We start from the raw sequence: 22,655 nt of genomic DNA on the forward strand, positions 1-22,655 counted from the left end.
AATTTAATTTTTAAAATTGAAGTGTCGTAAATGTTTTAATTTTAATCTTTTATATTAAAAATTTTAATTTTTAAGGAATTATAAATTTAACAAGCAATTAAACATTGCTCAGTTACAATATTTACATACTTAAAATGATGATGCATTTTTTGGAGCCAACAATTGAGGATTCTAAATTTCGCAAATGGACTTACAATTTGTGTTAAACTTATAAAAAATATGGAATTCCAATTTCCAACCCAAAATTTGGAATTAAGGTTTCATCAGATATAAGATTGCAATTTTCAGATTTGAAATCTTAATTTTTATTTTTTAATTCAAGTGTTATTATTGCCCCCAGAAAACTTCTCGCTCTTTCGAATGCCCAAAGGCTCGATCTGGAAAAGAGTCTTCTTCTTCTACTCGTGGCCCATAAAGTTCATTCTTTTCTGCACCGTTCCTGACCCTCAACGCTACCCCAAACTCTTCCCCGTGACATTTATCCTTTGCATTTTCTGGATCGGATCAAACTCGTACGTGGTATCCTGGATGATTGCTATTATAGGTATTTATATTTCTTTGGCCTAAAAATAATTTTATTACATCCTATCTGTTATTTATTACAGGCAATATGTTTAACATATCTGATGCAGTGTTGGGTTTAACTTTCCTAGCAGCAGGAGGTTGTCTTCCCGAAGCGATTTCGATCACGATCATGTCTCGAAGAGGTATACACTTTGGGAGAAAAACCGAACTTGAGAATTACAATCGATTTTTAATTTATTACAGGTGAAGGGTCAATGGGAGTATCAAATTCGCTGGGCGCAAACACAATGAATATTTTGCTTTCATTAGGCATGCCTTGGTTCCTGAAAACAATCGTTATGGGAACAGACGAAAATGCTTTCATCCAAATAACTTCAGGTTCTATAGAATACACAATTTCAGCTTTAATACCAGTCGCGATCATCCTCTACCTTACTTTTTATTTCAACAAATTTCAGATGTGTAGGAGAGTCGGCATTATTCTCATTTCAGTTTACACTATTTGTATCATATTGGCCATTCTAGCCGAAATGGTATTTTTTAAATCGGAAGATTGTCCGACTTCGTAGCAATAATTAGAAAAAAAATTGTAAATAAATCAGTATTTAAGTAACTTGTTGAATCATGTAATAAATTTTTATACGAAGATCGTGTTGCGTTTGATTTGAGATAATTAGGTGCGAGACGTGTAATAAATTGGATTCGTTCAGGGGTGAAACGTAAAAATCAGTAAATCCCCAATTTAACACGTGTGGATGCACAACGTTAGTGATCAATGAAGACATCGTAAATAACTCTAGCGAGGTTTTTATCACTGATTTGAGAAAGCAACAAAACATTTGATGCGAAAGAATTATTTTATCTCGGAGACAGTGTATGATTTTTAAACAGAGATATTTGTAATGCTCAATGGGGGGTCAGATATTTTTAAAACAGTTTAGATTTCGGAATAATTAATTGGTTGGGAAAAGACGGTTTGTGTAGAGAGGTCATTAGTGAGTCACTGATATGTATCTATGTACATGCAAGACATAAGACATACATGCACCCAATCAAATTGACCATTATTTTTTAAAACCTACTTTCAGAAACTTAACACTTATTTCTGTATATTTTGTTTTTTAAAGACTACTGATATTTAAATGTAAATTTTATTACTAATGAGTATGACTAGACGGAGTGTTAAATATGACATCCAGAAATCTGAATACACATCTTCGCCACCCCCAACGTTACTGAGAATTTTTTTTGTAAATATACAATTTTTTGTGTAAATATTTCAATGTATGACATAGTATCATGCCTTCAATGAAATTACTGATAAAAATGGACTGTGACTGTAAAATTAATATGACAACATTAAATAATATAGATTAAGGGTGTACATACTATATATATTTATAACATTTCAAGTAAAAATGCAAAATCCAAGCCAATAATACCATATACTGACCTATGTACTGTTCGGTTAAAGCATATTAAGTGATATCATAGTATTACTACGATTTTTTTATTACTTAAGTAAGTTTGAAACTCAAACTAATAATAAATTACTAATCAAGACATTTTTAACAAAAATTGGCTCTCATTGCAGTTAGTACACAAAAAAATGAAATGTACCTACTCTTATTGTTTTTATATATCGAACTAATTTTAAGATTAAATTCATTTGTTTTTTCTTTTCTTTTTTCAATGTTTTTGTTTCTTTACCTTTATTTTCTCAACTTCCTTTACTTTTACTTTTTGTTCAAAAGCAATTGTTTGGCTTTCCTTTTTTGCCTTTTTTCTTTCTAGCCGAAGTCAATTCTCGTTTTCTTTTAGTATATCTTTCTTCATCTGGACGCTTTAAAGTTTTTGTTTTTATTTTTTCATTTAATTTTTGCGACTTTTCCCACTTTTTTATTTTTTTTCAAAGAAATTTATTTAGATTTTCTATACTTCTTTATTTTGCTTTTTTTGTCAGTAAATGCAAAGTGTCTTATTTACATTTTTTTTCATATCTTCTTTTTTTGTTTAATAAAGTATTTTTTAAAGACTAATGGAGAAGTTTAACTCTTGATAAGAATGCATTTTTGCAATAGTTTCTTAATTTTTATCAATTCAAAAAGCATGCCTACTGTTTTTTATTTATTTTAAAAGAAGTTTACAATTTTTTACAATTACAATTACCCAAATTGTTTTCGAAAATAACCTCCCTACTAAAACAAGTAAAATTGCCTTAATTAAACAAAGCTATTCCAGCGCATGTTGCCTTTATAATCAACTAATAAAACCCATGCTTTATCTATTCGCTTCTTAGTATTCTTGCTAATCACGTTATAAAAGAGTTAAGAGTAATTCACCTCCAATTAGCTAATTTGCTAGTTATATATATTACGTTCAGTTTTATCGAAAAGTCTCGTAGATCGTGATCACATTAACCCACTTTCAGTAATAATTTGAAACAATTCCCAAATCAGAAAGTGCGCAAAATTGCAAGAGTTGACACCTCAAGTGCAATTTCGCTGAAATTGAAATTATTAGCCTGAAAATCTCGTTGAGATTCCCTGCAATCCTGTCACCACCAGGCCTAGAAATAAAAAATGCATTCAAATTGCAGCGATGATTGAAAAAAAAATAAAATCGAATCCCTGATTGATTTTATTGTTCCTAGGCTGGCAAATAATTCGGTTCAATTTAATTACGGTCTGACATCGCCCTTAGACTAGTTAATTAGCTAAAGCTTAGGTCTAAGATTACCACAACGCAAGTTGCGTCACAAAAACCTGCCATAAAGCGATCAAAGCTCACCGAAATTCACACTTATCTTGTCACTTTTATTTACAAAACGGCCGGTTTATTATATTTATTCCGGGCGAAAATCTTGCGATAATTGCAAAAGCTCGGGCTGAAACTGAAAGTGAGCATTCGCGCGCAGAGCTTTCGGAAACATCACAGTTTAGGTTGGAACGCGCTCCCAACATCATCCTATTGTAATCGCACGCAAATATTTGCGAGTAAATATTGTAAAATTTGCGGTTAATTGTTTTGATCAAGAGGCGGCATGAATTCCAGTGATTGCACCTGAACGCGAAACCGACTCTTCTGACGGCTTTTGATGGGATAAATCAACTTTTACACGTAAGTAGTGACTGAAATAAATTTTTGTGTTTTATCCAGTGATTAGTAATTGTGCGATTGTGTAAATCTGGAAACTGTTTAAGTTAAATAAACCATCGACAAGGTGCGAATTTACGATGCGACTTGGTTCTAATTAAAAAACAGACGCTTTTGTGTCTCGTAAAAGCATTGTTTACTTTTTAATCCGTTTTATAGTCGGGCTTTAATTCGCAGCTGTTTTTATTTGCGTCACAAATTTTTAAATTTTGCGATTGCATTGAGAGAAATTTACTTAAAATTAATGTTCGCCATTTATTATTCGAGTTTGGATTAAGTTTGTGCTAAATTTAAATAAGAATTTCATAATAAAACATCTTGACTGAAATGTAGGGTTTATGACTCTTGATTTCATTAAATAAATTCCGCTTTTTATCGTCTTAGATCGAATTTTGAATGGCAATAACTTAAACTTCCAATTAAGTATTTGTCACGTCTTTGAAAACGATTGCAAAGTCCTCGAGTCGTTTTTTAATATACTTCAAGAAAGGATCAAGTTTTTCCTATTTTGCGACACAAAAGTTTCAAAATTTATTATTCTCGCAAGAGCTACATTTCACGCTTTGAATACATCTTTCCGCCACTAATGCGAAAAATCTGTTGACAATATTTGAACTGCATCTGAGACGTCAATAAATTCTTGAATTAAAATTCTAATTGGACACATAACACTTCATAAAATTTTTGACGCAATACTTTTATGGCAATTTCGGTCGGAAAATTGACACAAGGTTTAATTGCTGGCACTAAAAGTTTATCAAGGGCCGCCGAGGTACGTCACGTTTTTATTGATAAATTATTATATTGCAGTTGATAATGATAAAAGGGCAGGTATCGTGGAATAGATTCAGGTTTAATAAAGCTTAAACTGGCGATTTTTATTGGGGTAGAAAATGGACGTCAAAGCTTACACACAAAAGTTATTAAAGAGGTTTTTTTCACTTAAACTTTAAGGATTGATTGCCGCTACTTGAACTAATTTAATTTGAAAAATAGGTTAACTAGGACGTGGGAAAAGTCAGTTTGTTTTTATCCTTTTTATAGTCAAAGCAAAGTTTTTTTTAATATAGATAGATACCATCAATCATTTTGTAAACAACCGTGTCTATATAATAATTCAAATAAATTTCGTGCATTTCCATCACAAACATCGCCAAATAGCAATAGACTGCGGTAAAATAAATTATAAAAATGTTAGAATATAAAGGGAGATTCTCCCTCGAATAATCCAAACCGTGTCAGCTATGCTGATGTATGCCAGACACGCATTGGTGTAACAATTTGCATCAAGCCGCGTCAACAATTCCAAATATTGGATTTTAATTCGATCATGAATGCAAAATGATTTTTTACAAAAACAAGCTGAGCCATAAAGTTGTATTTTAATAAGGCGCTAAAATAAACAATTTCGTCTATTTTTATTCCGAATTTATTATTTTTTGATTAATTTCTTGCGCCGTAAATTGTTATTAAAATAGACTGAAAGGATTGTATTTGAAATTCAAATCAGGCCTTGCTGGTAAACAGCGATAAGCCACTAAAGGGAAAACTTGACCGGAATTGTATATCGGCAAGATATTTCCAATTTTTGAGACAATGCGTTCCGAACAACAATTGTAACATTTTATTAGGAATTTAAATGTCGACTAAAAGAGCAAAACGAGGCAAATCTCGGCTTTTTGCGGAATTAGGGTGACAAATGGATGTATTATTCCTGTACATTTTTTTCCGACACATATTCCTTAATAAAGAAACGTGAAAGGGTGAGATAAGCGGCACAATTTTGCAATTATTTTTCAGAAAAAAAATGACTAGGTTTTTCTTTTCAGTTCTTTATTTTGAATTACAGAGAATTACACATTAAACATCTTTATTTATTTTTTGTCAAAACAAATTATTCCAAAGGCCTGGAGGTGTGTCTACTAGATCCAGGCGTTTCAAGCTGGTTTATCTTATCCAGTCTAAGAAAAGATCCAGCACTTTGTAGAAAACTCCGAGCCATACTTGGCGATCGTGAAGAAGATGATGATTCGGAGACTGCGGGTTTGGCTCGCTTTTTCGTCTTCCGGACATCAAGTGCGAACATTAACTCTACTTTCAGTGCTTGCATGTACGAAATCTGTAAAAACGTAATAATTTTGACAAAATAAAAATGTCAATAATTACGTGTTCATCGACTGAAACGCTCCGGACGTTCCATAAAAATTCTAAAATTCCCACAATATATGCCAGAGCCAAGCCCACACCTAACACAATGAATACACCACCCACGTTTTGTAAAGCTAATTTATTGGCGTCTTGGTCCTCGGCTTCTTTCTGAAATGATAGTTCGAWTTTTTTTATTATTTCATCTGAAAATATATACCGGACATGGGGGTTCACTTCTTTTTTCTTTCCACCACTTATCTTTTAATCGATTTATTTCACCTTTTTCTTGCATCCTGAGTAAAGCTTCATTAATGCGACTTCGATGTGGATAATCTAAAGGCATCGCAATCCCATATCCCTTGCTGTCTAACCAATTCCCGACTTGCTTTAAGTCACACTTGGTCATGATTTGATACTCAAGTGTTGAGGATTCCATTAAGAAGGCATAAAGCCGGTTTTTGGTGTTTTGAACTCGAGCAACACCGTCGTCATTACTTTTTTCAAAAACAGAAGGTTTACTTTGTTCCATGCTAGTCCACATTCGTTGATAAAGCGAATAGTTTGAATCCCTGAAAAAATTTTGTGTCGAACCCCCTTCCAAAGTTCCATATTTTATTTTCGTTTGTTTAGCTAAATCCTCAGCACTGTTTATCGATGCTTGACTTCTCTCATTCGTCAAAAACGCAGCCAAATTCGCCATATACGAATTGGTGACGATTATACTGAAAAACCACCACATTGAAGCCGCCATTCTTGGAGCCAACCCCCTTCAAAAAATAATTAATCTCAGTTTGTGAAAACTTAGAAATTACTTTGGAAGAATATCACAGCCTTGGTTCATTATCGACCCAAGAGTGAGCCAAAGACAGTTTTTCATATCCCAGATATTCTCAAGCTCTTCGGGTTCCTGCTCACAAGGGTGCGGATTTTCCCAATCTTGGGGCGAAATCCTACAAAACAGTTAACACAAAAAAAATCATACAAAAATTACAAACCTCGAAATAAAAAATAAGACGACTGTTATGCCAAGATACAGGGTGGCTGAATATAACCACAATTTTACTGAAAAGGGGTCCAAAAACGCGTACATGTTCGCCTCTTTCGCTTCCGCCTTTTTGTACAAAATACTGATCCCCAAACGCATAAAAGGGGTGCTAAAGTCGACGACTTCTCTCCGTTCGGGGGTAATGGTCAGGTCGCAAATAGCCAATTCGGCCCTCTAAAACCCAAAATAAATCAACAATAAATTTTGAAAACTGGGATCCAAAACATAGTTTTTTTGAACACAACTAATGATTTTTTGCACGATTTTTTTAGTGTCTCAGATGCATAATCCGAAATTATTACTCTGTCTAAAATCTCGCGGACTAGGCCGTTCCAAGATTTGGTGGCTTTGTCGTAGGCCCCCCGTTGCCCACTCTCGAGAACTTCAAATTTAAATTTGATATTTAGATCCTTGGCCAACAACGCTATTAAATCCATTGAAAATCCCTCGTAGCGATTATTGCCTTCGAGGAGATCAGTTTCTGACTTTGGTTTTTTCTTCATGAGGTAGGGAGGCCCTAATCTATAAACAAATTTGAAAAATGGTTCAGAATTTTTGCGACGTACATAGAAGCAACCGTGACAATTCCCTCGCTCCATTTCCGTTCCAATTCTTTATTTCGGTCTTCCTCGCTTTTAAAAAATTGCAAAACGTCGGGATCCGAAGGGTTCCATTTAGCCACAACATCATCTCGATTGCCTTCGACCACGAAAATGGAAAAATTGGTCCTTCGGCCTAAATGATCGAACTTCATAGGAGTTGTTATGCTGTATAAACCTTCGGTTTCGTGAGTGTACTGAACAAGAATAAACTCAAAACATAAGTTTGTTAAGTGTTTTCAAATAAGTACCGCTTTCATAAATGAAGCAATGTCGAAACCAGGCACCCATTTATCATCTACATTTTCACAGCTCAATTTCGTCGGTTCGACTGATTTTCCTGTGGCGTGCAGATCTGTGATACATTTCAAAAACATGTGGACCGAGTCGTGCATCAAGGCTGTTTCTGTCTATAAATAAATAAAAAATTACAAATATAGGTACCCATTTAAACCTTTGCAAACGAATTTACGAGAGGGGACTAGGGGATTGAATGTTACTTATTGTAGCATAAAATTTAAAACTCTCTAATTCTATGCCCTGTTTTGTGTATAACACTGAGTGACACTAAAATCCTCCTTTACACGAAAGTAAGTGTACTTTATGTTTAATTTTTATTGGAGGAATTATTTTGAAAAAATTCGTTATTGTAACTAGCTTTGAGCATTTTTATAGTCACTTTTTTGTTCAGAAAAAAAGTAAAAGGTAGGTGGTTTCCATTGATTTTTTGATGCAAAATCCAAATTTGAAAACCGTTTGTTTCAATCGGTCTTGCTTTTTCGGAAATAAAGTATCTGTATTCAATTACCAGTCTACGAACGAGAACTTTATACTAATTCTCCTATTGTATAACTTCTTCTCATAATTCATAGATTACAAAACCCGTTTTTTATTTAGATATAAAAATTAATTTTCAGTTCAAAATCCTTAAATTTAAATCAGAAATCTGCTGATACCTACACAAAATCGTAAATTTCGAGGTACGATTTTCCTCAGAATAGAAGACGTATAACTCCACACAGATCAACTTTTTTTAATATGTTACTTGAATAAAAATAATTATAAGAAAAACAAGACCGATAGAAAATTTGGATTCTACATGAAAATATCAAAAGGGACCACCTATTTTTGATCATTTCTGTAAACAAGAAAATGCCAATAAGAACACTCAAAAAGAGGCAAAAAATACGATTTTTATTATTTGAAGTCAGATTTAAACCAATAAAAATTTAAACGGTTTTTATGTCTGCATTCAAGGCCCCGAAAAACACAAAAACATTTCGTTTAAGGTAGGGGAAAAATTTAATTTTAAGGTCAGAGCCCCTTAGACAAAATTCCTAATTACGCCCTTGCGTACCTTGACGGAATACGGATCCAGACCAACGCCCGGAATATTCATTTTTTTCATATAATTATTCCAATTGCTGATTGCGGTTTTAAAATTGTCGCTTTCGGGTTCAAAAATCCGAACTGTTGTTACGTTTACAGAGGAGTTTAAGACTTTCAAATCCACCGTATGTGCGTCCTAAATCGAATTTTAAATCAAACAAAACAACTCTGCGAGCAAATTACCAAAGAAGTTAGAAAGTAACTAAAGTGTGGCTCTAACAACTTCAATTCTTTAGCTTGGCGCAAAATTGGAACGATATTTTCAGTTTTACAGTCGAGTATGATTCTGTATTCGCTCTTATTTTGGATTTGCTTCAATGCAGATCTAAAAATGCGCCTAAGAAGTTGGAATCTTATCAGAATTTTTCTTGCCTATAGTCGGGTCCTGGTCCTAGCTCTTTGAGCATCAAAGAGTTGTATTTATTGCCCGAATTATAGTCCTGCGTTTTCAAAATATCCTGAAGCCGAATTAAATTTTCTGCCGTTTCGTAAAACACAACGATGCTCCTCCATTGCAGATTCCTGACTATGGCCCTAAGTCCTTGGAAAAGCAACGTGGGGACAGGGTAAACGTTGACCAGTATATCTGTGTAAGTCGCAGAAGGCCTCCAACCGACCTGAATGGCGGGAATATTTAAATTATCTCCGACCGATTCGACAATTGGAGCTATTTTTGCCGATGTGGGACAGAAAACGCCGCCTACATTGCTCGTTTCGACGATGTCACACACTGGAAATATTCGCTTCAAAAATTGAAAACTTTCTCAAAATTCTTACAAGATTTGCTGTTTTCGAAACTGTCAGTCGTGTTGACGACGAAAGACATGGGGTTGAAACGAATTTCGTCCTTCATAGTGTTGAGATTAGAAATCGCAGTCTGGAAGGCGATTTCTGAGAGTCCATTTTTCTCGTCGAAGAAACCGACTAGGACAACATGAAACGATTTTTCTCGCCGAAATATTTACTCACCCACGTCCACATTTAATGGCTCGTCTTGTGCCAGAGACATGTAGTTGTAAACGGCAAAAAAAAACCACCAGATCACATTTTGGTAGGCAATTTTCATGTTTAGGCCGACTTTAAACCGACTAAAGTGTCATAATTATCGGGACGCGTTTATGTTCTTAATTCTAAAATAAAATTGAAATGGTGCCAGTTTAATTTTGTGGTTGGCACGACGTCGGTCAACGGAATGCTCATTTCCGTAGCAATTAGTATGATTAAAAAAATGGAATCGATATTTTGCACGGAGTGGCAGTGAAGATTCAAGAGTCGGTTAAAATACCTATATCAAAATCGTCTGACGTCACAAAAAGCACCATACATCACTTGCGGGGCATATTTATGACAATCATATTGATTTATTCCAAAAGAAAAAATTTCGCCTAGTTCCAAGTTAATCAATTTAGGACAGGGAGTCTGATATTACAAAATTATTACCTGCGAAACTCGATACAAAGGCTTAGCCTCCAAACCTGCCACAATTTCATTTTTGGTACATACATAAAAAAACATTGATTAGTTACTACTAGTTAGAAAAAATAGACATAAACACAAGAAAAGCTGATTGTTTTCTATTCCTCTATTTGCGCAATTCGGTAATTGCTTAATTCGATATCTTGTAGGTGCCAACACTCCTTCAAAATAAACATCCGGTCTTAATAACCCGTTCTATTAAGGCTGAAAAATCACTATTGATGCAAATTGCTTTCCATCACGTCAATTCAACGTCACTTGTAATTTTTCAGGACTTTCATGAATTTTAATCGATCACGTGACAAAATGAAATAATTCAAGTTTTAATTAATTTTGTTAGTTTTTGGCTTCCTGGTGTTCGTCATGTCCCGTCGTTGCTTTATTATCCCTATTCATAAACAAATCCGGGATTTAGTTTCACCCAGAAATAATTTGATGGCGCACGGAAAAAGCTTAATTTGCAGTGTATCTGCATCCTTGGATAATTGCATAAGGATTAAGCGCATTTCATTACTCTGCTCTAGATAATTGAAAATTGTTTGAGATGTATTATTTTAAAGAGTAAAATGGTGTAGATTAGCGATTTTCTTGTTAAAAATTATTCATTGAGTGAAATTAATAAATTAGGCGTAGTTTATTTTTACTTTTGATTTATTTATCCACTCGCTGGTAAGGAAAACAGTTTTTGTATAACAAAATATTTACTCTGTCGGTTGATTCGGGAAGACAAGCCGTCGCACTGTACTTATTTTTAATCCCGAATTTAATCTCGTAAACTTTAAACAAATTGGAGGTAAAATAAACAATATTTCATATTTAAGTGCTCCTGTCGTGCTGATCCTTTTATCATCGGACGCTCCGCACGTTTTTTATTAAATACGAATCGCTGGAAGCACAAATTCAGATCATTTCTAAGCGAAAATTTCTCATTGACGATAGACACAATCGCATATTAAATATAACTTCCGAGATTCATGTAGGAGTTTACCCTGGATACGTCTTCGGGATAATAAATCTTGGCCTTTTGTTGCAGGAATTTTCGGTCAACAATGGACGTTACAAATGGGACTAATTGTGGTGGAAAATACACCAGACCTGGTATGTTTACTTTAGCTAATGGTGTTTATAAAAGCTGACATCTGAAACCGAAATATTCTTTCGAGATAATATTTAATATATCGACGATTTTTGAAAAAAGGACATTGATTACTTTGCGGCGCAAAAATGAAAGGGTGCAAATTGTGGAAACAAACGGTAATTAAAAAAATCAAGGAAGCGGAAATTATCCTACAAATTCATCTATTCAGATCGACGCAGGATACGAGCCATGTTAGTTTAAGCGTCTCGCAACACGCCGTTTGGAAAATAATTATTTACACTTGGAATAATAAAGTGCTGTAATTACTGCTTCTTAGCTAATTATTATTGAAGTCTTGCAGTAAAGTAATCTTTTTTTTTAATTTAGGGCAAAATTTCTAAGCCAATGAAAAGTCGTTGGTTCAAAAAACACATTCTTAGTTTAAAAGCAGATAAAAAATTGCAGCAAACTGTTTTATCCATTTTGAATGATTTTTTATATAATTTTAAAGAATCTCAAATAAGTTGTGTGTTCAAGAATTCTGTATATTTTTTGAGTAAGCGTATTTTTTTTTCATATCTATAAAACTTGTTAATTTATTGTTATTGAGCGACAAAATAGAAAATAGAATGTAATTGAAATAGAGAAGAGACAAATGTAAGTTTTTCTCTGATTCTTTAGTGTAAATTTTTTAACGAAAATTATTTTGCCTTTATTAAAAGTAAATTCTAACTTTTTTGATATTTACCATAAAGTTCTAAAAAATTCTGCACCCTTACTTATGTAAAATTCTTTAAACACACAATTCCAGATATTTTTTAAATACCTTGTTTATTATTAAAAAATATTTTAAAAAATAATTAATAAATTAATAAAATTTTTATTTTTTTTAAATTCTGTTAAATTCTTACGCATTTTCTTTTAATTATTTCAGAATTAATTAATTCAGACACACGTAACATAATTGACCGGTTACACAATAAAAGCAATAAATAATTCAGTGGTTGTAATATATTTGGATTTAACATTAATTTAGTTTCTAAAATAGAATAAAAAGATTCAAATCAGTATAGATGTGATCCAATTAAATATTGATATGTTACAAAAAATATTTTTTTGTAATATAATTCAAGACGTAAGTTAGTATTAAGCTTTTTGTCTTTTGCTCTTGCAAAATTGTAAATTCGTCGAGAAAAAAATAAGTTTATAACAACTTCCACAATTTAATACTACATAATACTTTATAAAAAATTAGAAGAGATAGTAAACTGAAAACAAGATCATCAAATTTCTAAATAAATTTTTAAATAATGAGATTTTTATTTGTAATTTTGTTGTTTTATTTTTGGAACATGAAATAATAAAGAGCTCTGCACAGCTGAAAAAACAAAATTAATTTAGGTTATTGTCCGGAAATCTTCGACGAGGAGTTATGTTGGCCGGAGACTCTAGGGGGCACCACTGTGAACCAATCCTGTCCGAAAAAAATGGGCTACGATTCCCGCCGTTTGGCATATAAAGACTGTCTCGAGAACGGCTCTTGGTTCAAACACCCCATCTCCGGCAAAATCTGGACCAACTACACCACCTGCGTAGACCACGAGGACTTAGCCGTAAGCCCCCATCTCAACTTTTTCCATTCATAACCGCCACTGTCTTCCAGTTCCGAACTCACATAAATCACCTATTCGTCATCGGCTATTCGATTTCATTAGCGGCGCTCGTCATCTCGCTCGCCATTTTTCTCACTTTCCGGTGAGTTAACAAACTCTTTCACCCGGAGCGCTAACCGGACTTTCAGGACACTGAAATGCACACGGATCCGCATCCACATCCAGCTATTTATCTCGTTCGCACTCAACAACCTCATGTGGATCATATGGTACAAAGAAGTCGTCCCTAATCCTTTCGTCACCATACGCAATGAGGTAACTTAGGATTAAGTCGCAAGTAAACTTGGTTTAAGCTCGGGATTTGCAAAATTAATATTCATGACTTGACAAATAGTTGGCATTCCGGGCACATGCAACTCTGTTCACGGAGGAATTTGCTGCTCCTGAAAACGCTCTTTATATTCTCTTTCATCTTGATTTTCAGCTCTGGTGTCAGGCTCTCCATGTCGTTGTACATTACTTAATGTTGGCGAATTACATGTGGATGTTCTGCGAGGGTCTGCATCTGCATCTTGCTCTAGTTGTTGTCTTTGTGAGAGATGAGGAAACAATGAAGTGGTTTTTCGCGCTGGGGTGGGGCGCGCCTTCCATCATCGTCGTCATTTACAGCGTTGTGAGGATATTCATCCTACAGGATAACTACATGTAAGCAAAATTAATTTCAAGCTAACCAAATCAATTTTAACGAGTTTCTAATCACTGATTTTTTTATGAAAAAAAGCGCCGTATCTGGGTGAAATTAAAGTTAACATTCAGTATCTTATGCGAATTATTTACTGATTTTTGATTATAAATAAGACAATAACAGCTATTAAGACAACAAGAGTTTTAAACTATAAAATTTGTGTTGTCTTTAAATTTTTTTTCAACAGAAATCATAAATTTTGCCAAAATCAGAAATTATTATAAAGGAATTTGTCAAACTAACCTCTAAATTGACAAAATTCCAAGACAATTGTATTTTAGAGGTGAGCGGGACGCAAGGGCCAAGGGGGCAACAAGAAGGTGCCGTTTTATGGTTTCTCGCTTACATCTCGAAAACGATGCATGTTACGAAAAAAATAATTATGTACTACATTAAAGCTGAAAAAATTTCCTACAAGACAGTCTGTTTGGTTTTTTTGTATCTTAAATAGTTTTAGAGATAACGATTAAGAAATATTGCAATACTTAAAAAAAAACTTTTTTTGTCTCATTTTGGATTAGGGTACCTTAATGTCACGTTTAGTACAGGTTGGTTATAGAATGCAAATGTCCTGTAAGCCCCTGCAGCTTGTAGAAAACAGTTCATTCGTACCTACCTTTTAAGAAAGTGAGGTTATGTTTCAATTTTTGCATGAAAATATTCGCAATCGAAGAAAAATTTCACTTCCACATCCTCGTCGACAATTTATCTTGTATTTGCAAGCACGAAAGATGGGTAAAACACTAACATTGCTATTTCTATTTTAAGGTTAATTAGGGTTTTATTTATTTCAAGCCCTAGGTACAGCAGGTACACCGAAATGTAAGGTGCACATTCGTTGTCACAATTTAGCAATACCACTCACTGATAACTGATAAGCGATACCTACTCACAATCATAATAATAGTCACAAGAGCGCATAATAATTTCATTAAAAATTTTAGGTAATTCTTTTAATGAATGAATGCAAATCTAAATTACCAATTTCGAAACATTTTTGAATGAAACTAAAGTGTAAAGTGATTGGTTTCTCCATGGTTACCTACTCACATATAATGATGGCCGACCTTAAATGGACCAATCACTTCATTGCATTAATTTTTGAATGAAACCAAAAATCTAAAGCGATTGGTTTTTTATATTAAAATGATGGCCGACCATAAACTGCCCAATCACAATGCTTACAAATTTTACAACTATCTTTACGTTAATTCCTTATTTTTTTTATTCCAATTATAACAAATAGAGTGCAAAAAGATAATAAAAATCAAAAACACCGCCTTATAGGAAATTTTATAAGCTTTAATTTTGTACAAAACCATTTTTTTTCGTAACACATACCGTTGTGTGGATATAAAGAGAAAAATCATAAGATGACCTTCTGGGTGTCTTCCTGGCCCAGTTCACTGCAGAGGACCGGGAATTTTTAATATGATTACCTCCACTGTTTAAAAAATAAACGACTAATGAGAAACTTATTGAACCCAAAATACAGGAGAGCAGAAAATTAATTAGTACCTCTAGTTTAAAATTAGTAAAAGTTTTCAGAAACTTGGAAATGTGTTCAAATTAAGTTTGGATATAATTACAAAAAATTAACTCAAAACTCAACATATTTCGGATAATTAATTAACATTGAGTTGGTTTTGATTTTTTAAAAGAAAACTTTCAACTGTATGTTATCCACAAATGATTTGCTTTTCGCTGAAACCAATTAATTGAAACTTTTTCCTTTTGATACTGTTTCCAAATGACGCCGAACATTATTTTCTGACAATCGAATCGCAGATAAAAGAAAATTTCAAAAAAGGGGGATTATTTGACGAGATAATTTTTTGCCTTAATCTCCCTTCAAGCCATAATAGGCATGGATTTGTATTTCAAGTTTTTTCTGGTTGTGAAAAACTTGGCCGATCAATCTCTTTCCGAAACGAGGGGTCGCTCATTAATTATTATTGACAATCAAATATTTATTTTTTATTATGTTCGACGACTTTATAGAACTTTGTACAAAATTCCATGCACGTTCGAAATTAGGAAATTGTCGATTAGAAACCCGATAACACATTGTTTACGACAGATGTGACCAAAAGGAAGTTTCAGCTTGTTTTAAACCCAAGTGGAAAGTCTATTTCTGACCGCATTGTGATACATTTCTTTATAATTTACCAGTCGTGTATACAGCAATGATTTATTAATGTGGATTCAAGAGACAATTAATTGCAACGTCTCGCTCTAATAATTGTAATAACAGTAATTTATCATAGCGCAGAAATTAATAATGATATCATTCACCAACTCCTACAGGCGATTACATTATAAGTTTTATCCTGGCGATTCATATTTTTCCCCCTATGACAATAATGTTTAGATTTAGCAGAAAGAAATCACAAATAAAGCCGTTAAATGCAGAGGAAGCCATTAACGATTTGCATAACGACCATTTCTCCTGCACAAGATTTACCGAAACTGTTTCAGGACATGCAAATTATTAATGACAGTAAACATAAATAACTAATCAATAAAAGCCAAAAATGTAAGTTTATGATTGCAATTTCGTGATTTATTGACATCGAACCCGCGTTATCTGAAAGGAAACAACAATCAATCATATCCTAGTTATGGATCGAATCAACTTGCATTTAAATATATTTTTCAGGTGCTGGATGGTTGATAGTTACTACAGCTCGTGGATTCTCACCGCCCCTGTCTGTATCTCCCTTCTCGTGTCTCTCAGTAAGTAAAAACTGCTTTGATTCAACCAAACCCATTAATTCCGAAATCCCCCAATTAAACTTTGTCTAAATTCACGATTTTGCTTCGATGATTGTCTTAAACAGTAACTCAATTCCTTTGATGTTGGAACTATCACCCGGCGCATCCACCAATTTCGCCTCGAAAAAAAAAAAATCGAGTTTGGTTGTGATGTATTGGGTAAAAAAGGTTTAAAACTGCTACATCATGTCATGCGGACCATAATTTTTAGCCGTGATCCCAATTCGCAAAAGTGATTTTTAGGTGAATCTTTCAAAGTAATGGCCATTTTTTCAGTATTTCTGATCAACGTTTTGCGAGTTATTTTGACTATAATGCACCCGAATTCGGCCAATCCGGCTCCCATGGGATTACGACGAGCCGCCCGTGCTGCACTTATTCTCATCCCGCTTTTCGGGCTGCAGCACATTTTGATACCGTTTAGACCGGATATGTACGACCCCTACGAGCATCTGTATCAATACATCACCGTCGTCGTTGTCACATTACAAGTGAGTAACCTCTTGATTCATTTTCACATCAATTAAGATCACAAAATACAATTTTATGAATTACTTAAATTATGCCGCCTCTAGTACATACAATTTAGAACAGATTTTTTTTTACTTGATAGCAAGAAATGACGCCACAAAAATTTGATAAATTCTCTTCTTAAGCTTGTGTTATACATATAGAGTCAAACGTTAGGAAACAATTGTTTTTCTTCGTATTTATTTTAATGCAGTTGAATGAAAAAATTTAAAAGCAAACGAGGATATTTTTTTTTATAATAAGAGAGTCAAAAGTAAATTTTTTTATATGTCACTTTGAAATTTGGATATCTTAGGTTTGTAAAATGAGATATGTTGGGGATCATCTAATAAAACAAGTGACTCGTGTGTTGGTGTTTTTTATATTATTTTAAAGAAAGTTTTATATTTGGTATCACATTTTGTGCAACTGTTTTCAGTACCACTTTGTAACACTGTCTTTGGCAATACTTTAGCCATCACTGACTGCATACTGTCGTTTTTTAAGTGAGACATTGTTGTAGAACGACGTATTACATCAAAACTAATGCAGTTTAAGCTATTTTCAAGCGATTTGGGTACCGCATACGTCAAATATCTTCAATTTTACCTATCAAATAAAAATAAATTCAATTTAAAAAGCGCTCAATAGAMAAAATAGTATAAAARACACGTGTTACAACTTCTCATTGTGATACTCGTGCATTGTAACACTCGCCACTGCGTGAACTACTCGTATCCCAATGAGTGTTTGTAACACTTGTTTTTAAATATAATATCAGAAATATCAAGGATAGTAGTACAAACTTCAAACAAAAAAATATGTCTCACACACAAATTTATGCATCGAAACTTTTTTTTAATAATAGCAAAAAGATGGTTATTTATTACAGGCGTGGCTTAGATTTGTTTAAAAAAAATTAGGTAAACTTTTTAAAAATTTCAAATTTTGTTTTATAAAAATATTAATGTTTGCTATATTAAAACATAGCAGACATTGATCTATGATTTTCAAAATTTCAGGACGTACATTCTAAAAATAGCGTTTAACATTTTTTTAATAATTCAAAATAAAGATACAAGTTTTATTTTAATAAACTGTAAACATTTTTGTCACGATATAACTACTTAAACATTTCATCTACAAAACAAGTTATGTATTTTTGCAATATTGTAATGAATAAAGAGTAGTAATAAAGTCGTAGAATTTATATTTTTTATAATGTTGAAATTTAAAATGCAATTGTGATTTTTGAAAACTAAGTAATATAGTCTAGTCTTTCACTTGCATCGTGATTTCTTTACACCATAGCAGTTTTTTTATTTTCACACTTTGACAAATTTTAAAGTCAAATTAAGTTACAATATTCCTTTCTTCAACTTTAAAGAACAAAATAATTCAGTGTAAAAAGTATTAATTATCTATTGAACTAAATTAATGCAGCTCAAAGTTAATTATAAGTAAGACTAATTTTTTAATTATAACTATTGTGTATTTGAAACTAATAGCCTTAATGCCTTATTTTTATTTTTTTTTACATTCTATAAATTGCCTGTGAACGGTTTGTTTCTATGGAAATGACAATAAATATTCAATAATAATAAAAATAAAAAGTTAACATTCTATACTGTTACTTAATTTCGAATCTACAAAACCAATAATAAAAAAACATCTTAGCGAAAAACATAAAGAAAAGTAGTTAACGTGGGAACGTTAACAACTTGATTTAAAAAAAATATATTTCTCTTAAAATTTTTATTACACATATTTTTATTCATATAACTTCACTTTTACAATTAATTTACAAAATAATGAATGGCTCGAGAGACGTTAACTTAACAGGCTTCAGACTTATTCTCTATTCTGAATTTATAACACCGTGCGATCAAAAAAAAATTAATTAGAGTAGGCGGTGATTAAAGTCCTTCAGATGGCAATCCTAATTTTTGACATCAAATGGCAGCAGAAACTTTGACAAGTTTGCGTTTTATTCATTTTGAGTGAAATAATGTTTACTTTAGAGCAGAAAATTTTTATTGTTGCAAGTTATTACAAAAATGCTGTACAAGACGAAAACGAGGAATGGCCATTTTCACTTTTAGTTTGTGTGAAAGATTTCCAGCTCAGATTCCCAGCCAATGTGTTGCCAACTATAGAATTTAATCGACGCCTAATTTAATTTTTTTTCGATCGCACGGTATAAATTAGTGCAAGGGTTGCAAGGTTTTTGATGATTGAGAAGCGCATGATGTTTACGTTTCCTTATGGAAGCTTTTATGCTGATCCATAGGCACGTGGCAAAAGCCACAATTTTTCGTATTACACTTCTTCTTTTAACGTAACATAGAAAAACTAGCTAATTGAAGATTAATGATTATTTAAATTTTAAATTAAAAAAATTATTATTTATCTTTTTGTACGCTCAAACAGATTTTTATCGAAATGTTCAGTGTTTTATAAAAAATATGAAACTTTATTGTTCTTGTACCGCGGGTGACTAAGTAATTGTAAAAAAAAACTTGGCATGAATGAATCTTAATCAGGTTGATTCAACAATTTTACAGGTGAAGAAGTGAGATTACAAAATTTTAGTTAATATAATTTTAAAATATGTATCTAATTTTGACAAAATAGATAACAAATAGCAATTCAAACACGTCTGGTATGACCATCTTATTTGCTATTATTTAAAAAGAAAGTTTTAATAAATTAATTAGGCATGTGAGATACTTTTTTCTTCTCAAGTGTTTACCATTGGACAGCCTTTTTTCTCAATCTCTCAAAAACTAATTGAAAGTGGATGAGTTTACATTTTTAAGTGCTTTCTTAAATCAAACGCAAAACATTAACAATTCACAAAGCTTAAAATATTTTTTATTTCTCGATTTGCGCTATATTTTCGTCATTTAACTAAACCTCCCGTTAATTACAACTCTCTAAAGCTAACTCGTCCAAATAAACGAAAAACTCAAATTGGATTGTCCCAGCTTAAAAAACATCTCTGCGATAACGCTTCTTGCAAACTTCGCCACTTAAATTCGCTCGGAGTCAAACAAGTTGATTTACAACTTAATAGAAAAATATCTTTTGCAGGGTTTATGCGTATCGTGTCTGTTCTGCTTCGCCAACCAAGATGTCCATCAAGCCATTCGGGGTTTTATGCATCGTAAGGTTTACCGGACTACTCGCTGGAGCAACTACCATTACACCGGAGCCGTGGATAGTGCAGGGGTTTATGTGGTTAATGGTAGCAGCCACTGCAACAATGTGGGGCTATTATCGTTGAAAAGGAAATCGACGACAACTGTCAAACTGTAAAAATGGGAGAGATTAAAGACCGATTTCTCCGATGCTCATAGATTGAGAGGGCGGTTTTTTACGTATATTTCAATGTGTTGCATTGTTGTATTGGTTTATTGGGGCCGATTGACATAAAACTTTGTTTGCGTACGCCCACAAATGCGGACGTTGCTGAAATTTTTATGTATTTGAATGAAAAAAGCGTTTTAACGTCTAGCACTTTAGGGTTATGTGGCGGTGTGTTCACCCCAAGGATATCAGATTTTTTACTTATCTGTTTTCTACTGTTCAGTATTACTTGTACATAATTTAGTAACTGTGTGTAACATTTAGCCACTTAAAAATAAACATTTGTGTAGTAATAATATTTGAAAGGGAGCATATGATACGCTTACACCCTGAGTCATGTTTGATGTCACCATTCATGTACGATCTAAATGTATGAATAAAGCATTGACAAGCAATAAGTTTGTTTTAATTCTGTAATWAAAAATTCATTTTCAATTTGGCTTCAACGGTTTCAAACAAAACGAACAAATCTCCTTTTCTGATAATCGCATTTACTTCTTTTGTGATCCGATTTCTCCAAGACGATTATTAAATTCTTTCTGTTCAGACGATTTTACGTACTTCAGTATCAAAAGATGTCAATTTATCGGAAAAATCCGATGATTTTATCAGTTGCCAACAATTACTACGAGTTTGTTTTCCGACGGCAAATACAATCAAGTCAATCACAATAAAGACGAGTCTTCTATTTTTACAGCCCAACCTATAATTTGAAAATTGCATGAAAATAATGTCATCAAGAACGGAAATAAGTCATTAATTTTTATTTTGTGTAAAAATAAACAAATTTTGAACGTTCTGAAAGTCAAAAAAACTAAAAATAAAATACGATTAGGTTTTATTATTTTTTCGTTGCAAATCCCGGAAATAAACTTAATTTTTTAATCAATACTAATCTGGGAGACCTGAACCATCTTGAATCGCTTACTCCTAGTGTGAAATTTCACGAAAATTGCAAATCCGTTTTTATTTGCTGCTATAATAATCAATCGTTTTTGAGTTAGCAATAAAAAGACAATTTACAAAGTTGTTACCCAAAAGCTATTTGAGTGTTACAAAGGAATAGAATAAAATCAAGATTGATTCAAAAATGAACACAAAAAACACGTAAAAAGTCAAACTGCACAACAAGAAAGTTCATACATACCAGGTGAACAAATAAAGTATGCAAGCAAACGGTTTTTGCTTTAACTATTAATTTTTTTAAATAACTAATTAATGAATGATAAAGTATCATAAAAAGAATGACGCTTCATCAAGAATAAAATTTTTCGAAATTTTATTTTTGTTTTGTAGTTGTGCAATTTTTTTAATGGCAACCCTCTATAAAACCTTTTTTTACAAAGGCTATGATTTACGGATTGCAACACAACTATCTAAATTTTGTTCAATTTTTATCAAAAAATTTTTTTATACCTTTGAAAAAAATGCACAACTTAACAAACAAATTTTTATTCTCAAAAACGATCACATTTTTTCAGCACTTTAATTTGTATTAATTATTATTACAATTTTCTGAAGGCAATTGATTTTAAAGAAACGCCTAGTTAAACACTTTTGTTCACTTTGTATAAATAGGTAAATAAAACATAAATATTGAAAAATAATAAAATTTAGGAAACTTATCTTTGAGTTTTATCTGCAAGCTACAACTGTTTGTTTAAATATTCTTATAATTTTTGAAGGAGGGCTTATTAAATTTGGAAACAAATTAAATGCACAGTATTTAAACAACAAGTATTTTTGATAAGTAAAAATAATCAATGCACAATAAAAATAGTAAATGCACAGTAAATATAATAAATGCACAATAAAATAAAAAATGCACAGTAAATAGTTATTTATTTGAGTGTAAATCGGACCGATTATTACACCGAGTGGTTTATCATCCACGAGGTGGAATAAAGCGTCCGATTTACACTCAAACGAGTTGAATACAACATTTTATTCTTCGAATTAGACTCAATAAGGCTTAAACTTGCTTTAAGTGTCGAAAAAAAAAGTGTCGAAAAATAAAATAATAAATACACAGTAAAGACAATAATGACAATTTAATATTCAAACATTTACAAACAAAATGTTTCCGAGCAAAATCGAAATATCGCAAAGCGTTCAAAAACAAAATTGTGGTATCAGGAGCACGGCAGTGCAAAGAGTGGCGTACGCTGATTAGACTGATTACCATTTGTGCACAGTTTCCAGCCCTTGCGAAAATCATTCTTGCGCA

The 22,655-nt window shown here is 32.6% G+C and overlaps 3 protein-coding genes across 7 annotated transcripts in view; 2 read left to right on the forward strand and 1 right to left on the reverse strand.

The window, feature by feature from the left end:
* Nucleotides 1-1,173, forward strand: part of LOC123012974 (sodium/potassium/calcium exchanger 4-like) — a 6,579-nt gene extending 5,406 nt beyond the window's left edge. For all 5 annotated transcript variants that reach the window (XM_044411231.1, XM_044411232.1, XM_044411234.1 and 2 more), the window contains exons 6-8: nucleotides 341-544; nucleotides 606-707; nucleotides 769-1,173. In XM_044411231.1, the coding sequence (XP_044267166.1) occupies nucleotides 341-544; nucleotides 606-707; nucleotides 769-1,094 (632 nt within the window). In that variant the 3' untranslated portion in view covers nucleotides 1,095-1,173. The remainder of the gene's footprint in view (nucleotides 1-340; nucleotides 545-605; nucleotides 708-768) is intronic.
* Nucleotides 1,174-3,463: 2,290 nt separating this feature from the next.
* LOC123013773 (calcitonin gene-related peptide type 1 receptor-like) lies at nucleotides 3,464-20,807 on the forward strand. Its single transcript, XM_044412543.1, has 9 exons — nucleotides 3,464-3,645; nucleotides 11,372-11,436; nucleotides 12,818-13,029; nucleotides 13,080-13,171; nucleotides 13,218-13,344; nucleotides 13,514-13,734; nucleotides 16,434-16,510; nucleotides 16,826-17,040; nucleotides 20,153-20,807. Exons 2-9 carry the CDS (start codon nucleotides 11,388-11,390, stop codon nucleotides 20,375-20,377), a joined length of 1,218 nt encoding a protein of 405 aa, XP_044268478.1. The 5' UTR covers nucleotides 3,464-3,645; nucleotides 11,372-11,387; the 3' UTR covers nucleotides 20,378-20,807.
* LOC123013772 (glutamate receptor ionotropic, kainate 2-like) lies at nucleotides 5,506-10,166 on the reverse strand. The gene is made up of 13 exons (XM_044412542.1): nucleotides 9,832-10,166; nucleotides 9,640-9,786; nucleotides 9,235-9,592; nucleotides 9,046-9,187; nucleotides 8,831-8,998; nucleotides 7,725-7,883; nucleotides 7,441-7,670; nucleotides 7,177-7,396; nucleotides 6,825-7,048; nucleotides 6,642-6,779; nucleotides 6,047-6,596; nucleotides 5,848-5,997; nucleotides 5,506-5,800 (listed from the first exon to the last, which is right to left on the reverse strand). Exons 1-13 carry the CDS (start codon nucleotides 9,926-9,928, stop codon nucleotides 5,576-5,578), a joined length of 2,808 nt encoding a protein of 935 aa, XP_044268477.1. The 5' UTR covers nucleotides 9,929-10,166; the 3' UTR covers nucleotides 5,506-5,575.
* Nucleotides 20,808-22,655: the final 1,848 nt, after the last annotated feature.

This window comes from Tribolium madens, unplaced genomic scaffold (genome assembly GCF_015345945.1).
Source record: "Tribolium madens isolate multiple individuals breed KSU strain unplaced genomic scaffold, Tmad_KSU_1.1 Scaffold_96;HRSCAF=242;Tcas5.2_LG5, whole genome shotgun sequence".
In the NCBI taxonomy this organism is placed as follows: domain Eukaryota; kingdom Metazoa; phylum Arthropoda; class Insecta; order Coleoptera; family Tenebrionidae; genus Tribolium; species Tribolium madens.

What these genes read in the sequence shown, in the direction of transcription:
- LOC123013772 (XM_044412542.1), bottom strand. Translation starts at nt 9,928, where the DNA reads ATGAAAATTGCCTACCAAAATGTGATCTGGTGGTTTTTTTTTGCCGTT. An exon ending in GGACCAGGACCCGACTATAG is followed by an intron (nt 9,188 to 9,234) that starts GCAAGAAAAATT and finishes GCGCATTTTTAG; the next exon opens with ATCTGCATTGAAGCAAATCC. An exon ending in ATTGTCACGGTTGCTTCTAT is followed by an intron (nt 7,397 to 7,440) that starts GTACGTCGCAAA and finishes ATTTGTTTATAG; the next exon opens with ATTAGGGCCTCCCTACCTCA.
- LOC123013773 (XM_044412543.1), top strand. Translation starts at nt 11,388, where the DNA reads ATGGACGTTACAAATGGGACTAATTGTGGTGGAAAATACACCAGACCT. An exon ending in TAGACCACGAGGACTTAGCC is followed by an intron (nt 13,030 to 13,079) that starts GTAAGCCCCCAT and finishes ACTGTCTTCCAG; the next exon opens with TTCCGAACTCACATAAATCA. An exon ending in TCGTCACCATACGCAATGAG is followed by an intron (nt 13,345 to 13,513) that starts GTAACTTAGGAT and finishes CTTGATTTTCAG; the next exon opens with CTCTGGTGTCAGGCTCTCCA.